The 11,332-nt window shown below is 43.0% G+C and overlaps 1 protein-coding gene across 4 annotated transcripts in view; it reads right to left on the bottom strand.

Moving 5' to 3' along the window:
- Positions 1-41: 41 nt before the first annotated feature.
- The window catches only part of LOC130388883 (F-actin-monooxygenase mical2b-like), a 37,626-nt gene continuing 26,335 nt past the window's right edge, over positions 42-11,332 (bottom strand). For 3 of the 4 annotated variants that reach the window (XM_056598452.1, XM_056598453.1, XM_056598454.1), the window contains 12 exons: positions 7,975-8,109; positions 7,512-7,568; positions 5,994-6,124; positions 5,518-5,739; positions 4,480-4,667; positions 4,059-4,375; positions 3,892-3,965; positions 3,676-3,765; positions 2,654-2,747; positions 1,788-1,899; positions 1,303-1,376; positions 42-1,145 (listed from right to left, as the gene is read on the bottom strand). In XM_056598452.1, coding sequence (XP_056454427.1) covers positions 889-1,145; positions 1,303-1,376; positions 1,788-1,899; positions 2,654-2,747; positions 3,676-3,765; positions 3,892-3,965; positions 4,059-4,375; positions 4,480-4,667; positions 5,518-5,739; positions 5,994-6,124; positions 7,512-7,568; positions 7,975-8,109 — 1,751 coding nt within the window. In that variant the 3' untranslated portion in view covers positions 42-888. Of the gene's footprint in view, positions 1,146-1,302; positions 1,377-1,787; positions 1,900-2,653; positions 2,748-3,675; positions 3,766-3,891; positions 3,966-4,058; positions 4,376-4,479; positions 4,668-5,517; positions 5,740-5,993; positions 6,125-7,511; positions 7,569-7,974; positions 9,336-11,332 lie in introns of those variants that run through there. The other variant, XM_056598455.1, reaches the window with a different exon arrangement.

The following is an 11,332-nucleotide window of genomic DNA, read 5'->3' as shown; positions in this document are numbered from 1 at the left end:
GTGGAGGACGTCTGAGCAGAAAGCATTAGGACACGATTTCATGGTATTTCTAATTTTCTAATATTTATTCAATTATGAAGGGGAAATTATTCCGGCCACTTTTAAGAAACTCCACGGTAGACTTTATAATAACAGTATAAAACAATTAGACCTACTGCTGGCATTATCTAGGTCGGATATACATACATAGCCTACTACTGTACATACATACATATATAATGTTGACATATATACTGTATATCTATCAATATATAAAATATATCAATATATATTAATAATATAGATCAATACAATTATATGTTAAACAAGTAAGCAATTTCTGATAATATATGAGAAATAGCTTACTTGTTAACTGTGGAATTTATGAACTCTAAACTCAGATACAAATGGTATATTATAAAGAAAACAAAGATTTTAATTTCAAACTTTATTAAATAATTCTTTAACATAAAACAGTTATTTTACGATAAAATCACATACATACCGAACTACAAGTTAACCTTTTTTGACAATTGAAGCCCTTCTCAAGTAAGATCCTGGGTAAATCAGTGTCTATTCATACCGCTCGAGGCAACCCGCCATCTTATATTCTTCCATACATTCTTTGTTCTCTGTGCTCAGCACCGGAGAGCACGCTGTTCAAAGTGCAGGTATCTTCATAAAGACCCATATACAAAAGTTGCCCTTCTACACGGCAGTAGGTCGTGTTGCTTCCCTCTCTATGGAGAGACCTCGGATCGAAAACACAGTGTGTGGGAGTATGACATGCATCATGGTACAGTGTAGCAGGGCACAGCAGGAGTAAAATGACAACATTGATACAATCCATACCATGAAATACTCTATTTGATAACGAAATAGAAGCGATGGCCGACCCCCCCCCCTGGGCTAGCCCAGCGTGTCTCCCTGGCTGCCTGGCTCGACCCCAGATCCCTCCAGGTTGTCCCACCAGCCCAGGCTCTGGCCGGGGCTCCAGTGGAGCTCGTAGCCCCTGGACAGGCTCTCCAGGTCCCGGTCCTCGTCCCTCTCACTGAGCCGCTGCTCCTCCAGGAGGGAGACCAGGGTGTCCCGGCGCTCCACCGTCCTCATGAGCTCAGACAGGAGCTCCTGCTCCCCCTGCAGCTCCGACGCGCTCTTCGTGGTGTCTGGAGGGACAGGCAATGTGAGCGCCGCTCCACCAAACGAAGGCTGGGTTTGTCTGTGTCTGAGTGGGTCATTCTTTCTGGAAGACGTTTTTGTGTTTGGAGGACTTGGGAGAAGAATTGTGAGGCACGTGTGTGCGCGTGTGTGTGTTTGTTGTACCTTCTATGGCCATCTTGCGTCGTAGATCCTGCTGTAGGCGACACTGTGTGTCCTGCAGCTCCAGCTCTTGAGCACTGGTGTACAGGAAACACAACAATGTGCTGTAAAGCCTGAGCCAGTCTGAGCCCTCTGGTATTTATTAAGTCTGTCTCATACCACTCATCTATACTATAACCTGAGCCAGTTCTCCTCTCTGGTATTTATTAAGACCATCTCATACCACTCATCTATACTTAAACCTGAGCCAGTTCTCCTCTCTGGTATTTATTAAAACCATCTCATACCACTCCTCTATACTAAAACCTGAGCCAGTACAATACTCTCAGGTATTTATTAGGTCTGTCTCATATAGCTGTTGTTAGGCACTTTAACATCCTTTGTCATGATTTGTTTGTCGTCTGTGTCTGCTGTATTGTTGTCTTTTGTTGAACATGATGAAAAGGCAATATTACAATTAGCAATTAGTCACGTGGAGAGTTACTCACAAGATCATGAGCTCGGACTCGTAGCGGGCCAGTCGGTTCTTCTCCAACACCAAGTTGAACCAGGACTGGTGGAGCTGGTTCTCCGTCTCTTCATCTGCCCGTCGGGTCTCCCCTGGGCAGCGACAAAAGAGGAAGCGAGATAGCGTGAGTGAGAGGGAGGGCGCTACTTTTTCAACGCTGTCTAGAAAAACCACGATCACGCTGTTCATTCGCAGAGCATATTTCAATGTTCCTCCACCGAGCCACTTATTGTTGGAGAACCTTTGAACATGTCGGCCTGCTAGTTGACCAAACACCATACTTTGGTGTTTGGTCAACTTTGTGACACAATGAACTTAGGGAATAATGCCCTGCCAGTTACAAGCGAGGGCTACCAATTCAAACTACTTCGTTCCCAGCCGACTAATCAAAATAAAAGAAAAAGAAAAAAGACAAAGAAGACCGTTTGTACATAAAAGAGCAAGCGAGAGATGCCAAGAATAGGAGGATGAGTTAGAGAGCAATGACGTTTGGCGCAGAGTCATGTTTTAGGAGGGAGAAAGAGGAAGAGGGAAATGGACAGGAGCGGGATTGGCAAGATACGATTGAGGAGGAAGAAGTCATGAAAGGGGGATTTGGAGGAGCAGAGTGGAATGAAGGGAGGCATGGAAGCCAAGAGTAACAGATGTTTTTTAATATGGGCATACACGCACATGCACCAACGCACATGCACACATGTGTACCACGCCTTCCAAGTTGACTTAAACTTCAAAGATAAAATAGAAAAAAGTAAAGATAAAAAATACAAATCCTTGTTTCCCATCTGGGAGTTGTGTGCGTGCATGTCTTTATGTGTGTTTGTGAAGCCGTCTATTTGTGTCCTTTACCAGTCTCTCCCCTAAGGCTCTTCTCTAGGGTCACTCCTCTCTCCTCCACCACTCTCTGTCTCTCTCCCACCTCCTCCAGGTGTCTCTGGATCGCCTGGGCAACAGACATCAAAGGACAAGCATATGAGGTTAGATAAAGAAAGACATGAAATGAACAGTAAATCACATCGAAGCAACAGGTGTTTTTCAGGATTGGTATATGAAAGAATAGGATTTATAGCTGGAGAACAATACAGAACACTGCATCATGATACCACTCCAGCCCTGCATTCAAAGACCAGTATTCCATGCATTTTCCATTCCCATTAAGCATTAAGCATTGAGAGAACTGAACAGATCCTGTATTGTTGATGGTAATGCTCTGTTTTTTTTAATAAACATGAGAGTACTGCTTCATTCAATTATTGAGAAAAATGGCCGGCCGCAACACAAACTCAGTTCCTGCAACAAATTCCGGTCCATACTGGAATTTTTTCGTACTAAAGTACTCCATTGGTCTGATGAGTTGCAGAAAATAAAAAAGGGTCTATTTAAAGTGTCTCTTTTCATGCCGCTATAAGGCACTTCGACACCGACTTAATATAATGATGGTATAACGCCAATCTTTGGTGCTTTTTAAAGATAAGATTGCTCAATATAAGGCTACAAAACAACGGCACAAGCTTTAAAATAAAACGTATAAAGGAGGATACCAACACTTCCCCCCTCCTCCCTACAACTCAAAATAGTTTTCTTTTTCAATATGTGTTAATATGTGTTCGAAACAATCTGAATAACAGGGTACACTTACTTCTATAGAAGAGTACCTGGATTGATATTGTAGTATAGCGCCTGTATTGGACATTATTGTAAGGTATTGAATAGTTTAGCCCTTGTTGTGGATACTATACTTCCAACCTTTGTATCTGATAGTAATCCCACAGACTCTAGGCTGGTTTATTACAGTACCTTTGTTAGATGCTATGCGTTCGTCTATTGGAGGCCATAGAAGAGCTCTTGTAATGGATGCTATGTTACCGTACCTGAGCTCTGTGAAGTCTCTTCAGCTGCTCTCTTTTGGCATGCTGGGCCACAGTCTTCTCCTGCTGCTTCCTCTGTCTCTCCAAACTCACCTGAGACAGGGACGAAAGAGTGAGTGGGTGAGTGAGACAGAGAGAATTTAACTACACACCCTTGTCTGTCTGTCTGTCTGTGTGTACATATATTCCGAACACTTCTGTTGCAGTTCTGCCCCTTACCTTCTGATTGGCTGATTGGTAGGGCTCCTCATCGTCGCTGGAGAGGGACTCGTCCAGGTGCTGTTCGCTAGAAGCTAGACAAAAGGACAAAATGATATGATACAGTTAATTGAACAAATCAACAATAAGGTACACCACTGTCTATCTACTAACACCCCAGCACTGACCTTTGTTACGGAGGTTGGCGAGGATGGCCCTGACCTTGTCCTGCCCGTCCACCTCCACGCTCTCGCTCTGGGATGCATCCCTCTTCCGGAGGCGCAGCGAGGAAAAGAAGTTGAGCTTCCTGGGGGGCGGCAGCGTGGCCATGTCGTCTGAGAACGCACCCTCAGCAGAGCCCTGCTGGCCCGCCAGGGAAAGCCCCCGCATCACGGCCGGGAGATCCTTCCCAGACTCGGGCTGGGGCTGGCCAGAACCAAGGCCAAAGAGGCTGTTGGAGGGGACCTTTGGCTTATGGGGGCCCTCGGGTTTGCTGCTGGTGGGGCTGGATAGAATGGAATCAAACAGATGCATGATTATAATTTAATAAGATTAAGTTCCTTTTAGATTTAGAGAAGAACACATGTGTGGAAAAGTCTTGGTACTGACATGATGACGGAGGCGGCAGCATTGAAGCTGCTGGATGTCCTGTTCCCACTGAAGGACTTCCGGAGGGAGTTAGTGAAGAGCTGGAAGGTGGAGAGGGCCGAGGCGGGGGTTTGGTCTGAGATGGGATCCTCTACCCGGCCTACATCTGTCTGAGACTGGTCAGGCTTTGACCTGCTCATAGGTGGTACCTGAGGCAGGTCAAAGACACAGATAGAGGAAAATGTCTTTGTTACTTTGTCCTATATTGATATTGATTCATGTTTTGGAGTAGAGCACAAACTGCATCGTTGAAAGTCAAGGGCACCTCTGAAGAACACCCTCTTCCTTGAACATCTCACAAGCTGAGCTGTGACATTCTGCTGATTTGTGATTATCAACCCCTATTAGTCTAGAACATGGGGGCTCAACCCCCTGGTCAACCACGTATTTTGAGGACCAACGTGTGTGTTTCAAGATGGTCAGGTCCCACATAACTAAGTTAATAACTTAAAATAGAACACACTTTTTTGAGCTTGAGCTTTGTGATATCTACTACTCGTTTAACATCAAATACACCAATGTATAATAATAATTCAAGTTGCGACATGTGCATTTTCTGAAGAAATTGTGTGTGTTTGCATGAGCCAACCTGTGGTGTGCGCAAAATGTCATGCCCGTGCTCACATTCTGATGCTAGCCTTTTTTTCAAGGTTTTCGAAAACGTTCAAGGTTCAGAAAAAATGTCCTTTTGGACACATAATGGATTCAGCTTGTCAAATCTCAAGTCAATTTTGATTCAAGTGTCTACGTAGTCCCATAATAATACTGACAGGAGAACAAATATAAATCAGCTTGTCAATTAAGGCCCAGATACCAAGTTGGGGGTGTGGCCTTTTGGGTTTGAACTCAAGTTATATCGCCCCCTTGTGGTCACAGCGTTAGAAAAGGTTTATGAGACCTACTTACTTTTGGTCGACTTATAAGTCGCTTTGGATAAAAGGCATAAATCTAAGGTCACCAATGGATACGAGCTCAGTCCTGAAGGGCAGCGTATCCTACCTGGTCTTCAAGGCGTGGCGTGGGCATGTCGGGCGTGAGCGGCAGGTCCCAGTCTAGTAGTTTCTGTTTCTCGAACGCCGTCATCATCAGACGCTTCTTGGGGCTGGAGGACGGGACTGGTGCTGTCTCTTCTTCACGTCTGTCACTGCTCACCGGCCTCTTCTCTGCCAGTGCCTTACTGACATCACCACCACCAACCCCACCACTGTTCCCACTCGGAGCCTAAGAACCAGAGGGCTTCCAGTTTTAGGTCTTTCCAAAAAATAAAGACCTTCCAAGACAAACTGGAATGTACACACATTGCACCCATTTCTTTCATACCTATTTCTTAAAAACATTGATGTGGACTCTGATCTGTTTTTGCTGCTGGAAAAACTATGCATTTAATTATTATCATGGTTTATGTGCTGAATTTGTGTGTTGTCCAGTGTACACAACACATAGGACATATGGACTGTCTGTGGCCATACACGTACACTTGGCTTTCCCCCCAAGAGTTGGCCGTCTTTGCTGTCCTCCTCGCGGATTGACTGCCTCCGCACGGCAGACTCTGCTGGCCTAGCCTTGGCCTCGGAGGAGCTCCTCTTAACAAAGAGCAGTGGGAAGGCTGCAGGGACATGAGGGGAGGGAAAACAAACGCTGCATGAAAAGGACTTTGTCCCAGAATGCATTGCATCTGGTTTTGCAAAGTAAATAGAAAAACGTATCTGTTAACGTATCTGGTTTCTGACCTATTTTCTGACCGACCCAACAATAGCCGTTATAGTTATGTAGCCATCTAAGATGACTCCATGGAACCCTTTGAAAAAAAAGCGCATATGCACACAAGACAATTCAACCTTCTTTGGAACACAATTGTAGCAACAGCGGTGATTGCTATTAAAATGCTAATAGTAATGATGATGCTAGTAATGGTAATACTAGTTATGGTGATGTATTGACTGTTTATCTGTTGAGGCTATTAAGGATAACCTTCTCCCCAGATACTTGTTGCACCATTACTTAGAACGATTAAATAATGATAAAGGCGAAAATGAGTTTTACACAGATACATTGTAGTGGTTTTTGATAACATTACATCTAGGGTAACATACTGGACTATGTATTTTTTCTCTAGGTTAACAAATCTAATAGTATGGTTTAAAATTTGGAACAAACTTGCGTAACATTTTGTAAGAGAACCAACACAACCAGCGGGTGCTTTGGTAAAAAAAGAAAGTAAGTAAATGTATACTTCTGTGCAACATGTTGATATTGAAGATAAAGCTTTCAAGATTTTCTCATTTTTTGCATGAGAAGGGATTTAACGTGAAAGTACTCTGCTAACCCCTAGTGTCGGACACGTTGCAGTGCAACAGTGCGGCCCCCCCTGCTTCCCTACTCCTACCCACACTCCGTTCTGCTCTTCTTGGAATAAATCTCTATAAGATGCTACATTAAGTTATTTTGACAAATTGTGATTTGTCATTTTTAGCCATTATCAAGCTATGGGAATTAACCCTATGTCTTCATAGTCATCAATAAATTAATAATATTTTTACTCCTTCTAGTTATAAACGACTGACTAGTTATAGCGGTTGCAAAGTAAATAATAAGATGATAGGACGACCCAAGTTTCTAATGTACATTACACAAGCACAGACATCCTACTGGTCTCCAAACCCTGTGCCTGCTTGTGCGTTGGCGTTTCTATATAGACTATAGAACGTGATCTGGGGATGATTACTGAACTGTCGTTATCGAATGGTTAGTGAGTCGTTCACTAACCAGAGCACGCTTTATAGGCAAGTTGGTTCTCGAGAAGCCAGTGCACAAGCATGCACACAGGGATTGGAGACAGAGGTAGGATATCTATCTATAGTGTACAGAGACAGAGGTAGGATATCTATCTATAGCGTAGAGACGGAGGTAGGATATCTATCTATAGCGTAGAGACGGAGGTAGGATAGGTAGGTTATGTGCAACAGCCCAGCACATGAGGAGGCTGTTTTCACCTGCTCGGATCTTCCTCTTCCATCGGCTGCTTTTGTCTGGGCAGGGGGGGTCGGAGTCTGACAGGTGGGGGTCGGGGGACACAGAAACAAAAGGGAAAGTAGAACTAATGTGTCATCAAGTCAGTTAAGATTGTAGCATTATCACACGTTTTTATGTAGCATCTCCCAGGAACGCAAAGCATCTCGGTTCAGCTGCAGAGGTAGACCAACAGCCAGACAGGTTGCTGGTGTCTAATACAGAGCTGTATGTGTGTACGTATGTATATGGGAATATTTCTGTGTTTGTGAATATGTACCTTCATTTTGCTGGGATGCCAAAATAAATATTCTGGGATTTTGAAGATTGTTAGATAGTTTAAGTTGGTTACTTTATATCAATGTGATGTTATACAGTATATACACACTAAATAAACGCTGGATCTTAGTTAAACAACCAGGAGGGAGAGGCAGACGACTCAGATACCTTTGTGACCACCTGTATCAGCTGAGGCCTCCGTAGCTTCCAGCACCTCCTCCACCATGCCTGCTACCGGGCAAGTCCCTGGAAGGCCTTTCTGGGCACCCTGCCCTGAAACCACAAATAACCCTGCATGCCCACCTGAAAGTAAAGACGATGGGTCTAATAGTGAGTCACAGGTAACACATACACACATACAACTGGATAACACCATTTCAGCACCACACCAATACTGTGCTTCTTGAACAGCTCAATACAAATAAATACCCTCAACACTGCATTTACTCTCTCTCCCTGTGTAACATGAATCTATTCCTTATCTAGTCTGTTGATTGAAATGCAACAAGAGGAGATGTGCAATCAACAGTAGTTATGCATGGCCATCCATAAGGTATCATGCATTCAATACTCACAGTCAGTCAACGTCAACAATTTAAAGACATTTCCGGAAGTTATCAAGTATGATTGATAACAAGAAAGCAAAAAACAGAAAAAAATAAATGGCGAAAAAATACTCCCTGTGGAGGGCTGAGTCAGCCATAACAAATACTCAGAAAATGTTGAATACAACAGAAAGGCAGTTCTAAAATTGATGGTGAAGGACCCATTGAGAGTAAGTACGAGAAGAGAACAAGAGAAAGACAACAGGAAAAGCCCACTGGACAGCAGAAATCAGCATGTGTTCAAGTCCAGAAATTAAGTTTTTGATTGAGAAGTGTGAATTGAGTTGAGCTTTTGCATTTGCTTGGACGTTTTTAATAGAGACGTCCGTAAACGTTAAGACAGTCTGACACAATCGGGCGAGCCAGCTAAGCTGTACCACTCAAGACAGAATCTGCGAACTTAAGTTATGAGTCAGAAGCAGGCAATCATTTTTTAAAAATAAAGAAGTGTGAACGTTTCTTAAGCCTTTGGACGTGGTGGTTGGTTAAAAGCCATGTTGTTGAAAGTTAAAGTGCATCCGATTTCTCTGGTAGAGATGGGAAGTTCTAACTGGCTACTTCTAAATTCTGACCTTTTAAACCATTGCCTCTTGATGGTTTCTTTACTAATATGCGTAATTTGTAACAAAGGAAGAAGCAGGTCATTTAATTAATTCAATGTTTTATTCTTTCCAAAAGTACAACGTTAATAAATAAATGGAGGAACTGAACAGTTTCTGAACCGTGCAACATAAAATTACAAGGGTGGCAGGGAAAGTTTTAAGGATTAAGCTATTATAGACACAGCTATAAATATAATATATAGAAAATATATATAACAGTTAAGTAGCGTACAGCTAAGCGAAATGCTGCGGCGCTGTACCGCCTAGTACGAAGTGCATGAGAGGGACCTGGAGAGGGGCTGTGGGGGGGCGGGGCCTCCTTCTGGAAAGGGAAGGAACCACAGACGCAAACCACAGACAGAGACCACACAGAACGTGGAGACATACCAGACTGTCAGGAGGGTTTGTGAGGAACGCAGAGCAGAGGGGTTAATCATCGCTCATAAACGGGTATCCAGTCGATTGGATCTGAATTGTGTGTTAGGCAGACAGGAGTTAGACCACGGCACAACGCGACTGTAAGATGGAGAGCAGATAGCTTAAGAACGATCAACTTGCAACTCCTAACTGAATGCAAATCCAAATTATTCTGGGACACGAGACCCCAGGTCTATAGGATAACACACACGTCATGCCAGCACTTGGACCCATGCAGTTTGAGATTTTTTTAGTCTGGGGGAGGTGGTAGAACTATGGAGGCCGGCAGGCAGCCAAAAAGAATCACAGAGAGCTAAGTGACCATAGCAGGCCAAACATCAACTTCCCTGTTGCCGTGAATCAGCCAATCAGAGGATGCAGCATTGGAAACTTGAAAAAGACTGAATGGAATGGAGTGATTAAGAGTAAACATGGAAAAGTCTATAGAGGAATGGAAATAGAAAAAATGGAATGGAATGGCAAAGATAAAGGGGCAAATTAGCATTAACTCGCTGTACTTCATTAAAAAAAAAACGATAAAGCTGTAGTACATTTAAGTTACAACACAATGTGACAATTTAAATACGACATCGACAAAAAAAAAAATTGGTATCATTGCCTATCCAACAAATATACAATTATTAAGCAAACCATTGTCTTAATAATGATAAAAAAAAAGCACCAATAAAATACTGATTTGGCATTTCCATTGCGCATCTCTGTTGCAACATAAACAGGTACCTGGTAAGTCTAGATGCAGAGCAGGCAATAAGAATAGCTTGCATAACCACTCAAGTTATGTAGCAGCATATTGTTTCATAGCTCAGAAAGATTCACTTTGTGTAGCAGCTGTACCAAATACTCAACGATCACAAATGCAAAAAAAACATGTGTTTAACTTTTTACATAAATTGAAATTGTTGTGATTGGTGTATACAGCATATTGAGTGTGCTGAGATTTGTACTTCTGTAAATCTGTAAATTAGAGCAAAAAAAGGGTTTTGTTTTTGTGCCTAATTATATGTTTGTGTAAGCCATGAAATTGACTTGTAAATATTGTGGGCACTTTTGATTATTGACACTAATCTGACTTCATTCTAGATTGGCTGATAGAGAATGTGGATTTCCTCTGGTAGCACTTAAAGAATAAAAAAAGTATAGTATAATACTCCAGTATTTGGACAAGGCCTTGAGCCTACTTCAATATACATAATAAAGACACACTGGATAGGTGCATAAAGCCTAAATAAAGGGATACAAACGCCTTTTCATGTTCCGCCTAGTATGCAGCACACACAATTTAGCGTCACATCAGTCTGGTGTACATGCTATTAAAACAGGTTCTGTAGGTAGGATTTACGAGCTATTATTTGAGTGTAATTAGACAGAGTATATACAAACACCAGCTATTGGTGAGTGAAATACACTGTGAGAATATAGGTTAAAAGTCGACTGCGCCTCTATATGAGCCAATTTAGATTTATTTTTGATTGGTTTGGGAACCATCTCGCCTGTCGATCAGCATTTGAAATGCAACACTTCTCAATGGTGGAGAAAAGTAGTGAATGAGGGCAGAAGCATAGAGGGAGAGGACATTTATTTGGATGATACGTCTACCCTGTTCTGCTCTCCCATTACAACTCGTGAATCTTACCTACAGCCACTATAATAAGTAGAGTTGCACACTCCTTTCTGGCAATTGTTCTGTGAACTTGACCCCACTGCCTTCCTCTTTTAGGCCAGCCTGAGACCTAAGAAGGCCAGACTGAAGGCTGCGTGAGGCCTGGCAGCAGATGCTGTCTATGGCCGCTGCGTCTGGGCCTCCTGGTACATCTGCCCTAGCACCTGGTGCATGGAGCAGACCAGACCAAGGCCCAGGCTCAGCAGTTCGCACAGGAACAC

This window comes from Gadus chalcogrammus, chromosome 9, assembly GCF_026213295.1.
Source record: "Gadus chalcogrammus isolate NIFS_2021 chromosome 9, NIFS_Gcha_1.0, whole genome shotgun sequence".
Lineage (NCBI taxonomy): Eukaryota > Metazoa > Chordata > Actinopteri > Gadiformes > Gadidae > Gadus > Gadus chalcogrammus.
This window is presented reverse-complemented; position numbering and strand designations above follow the sequence as displayed.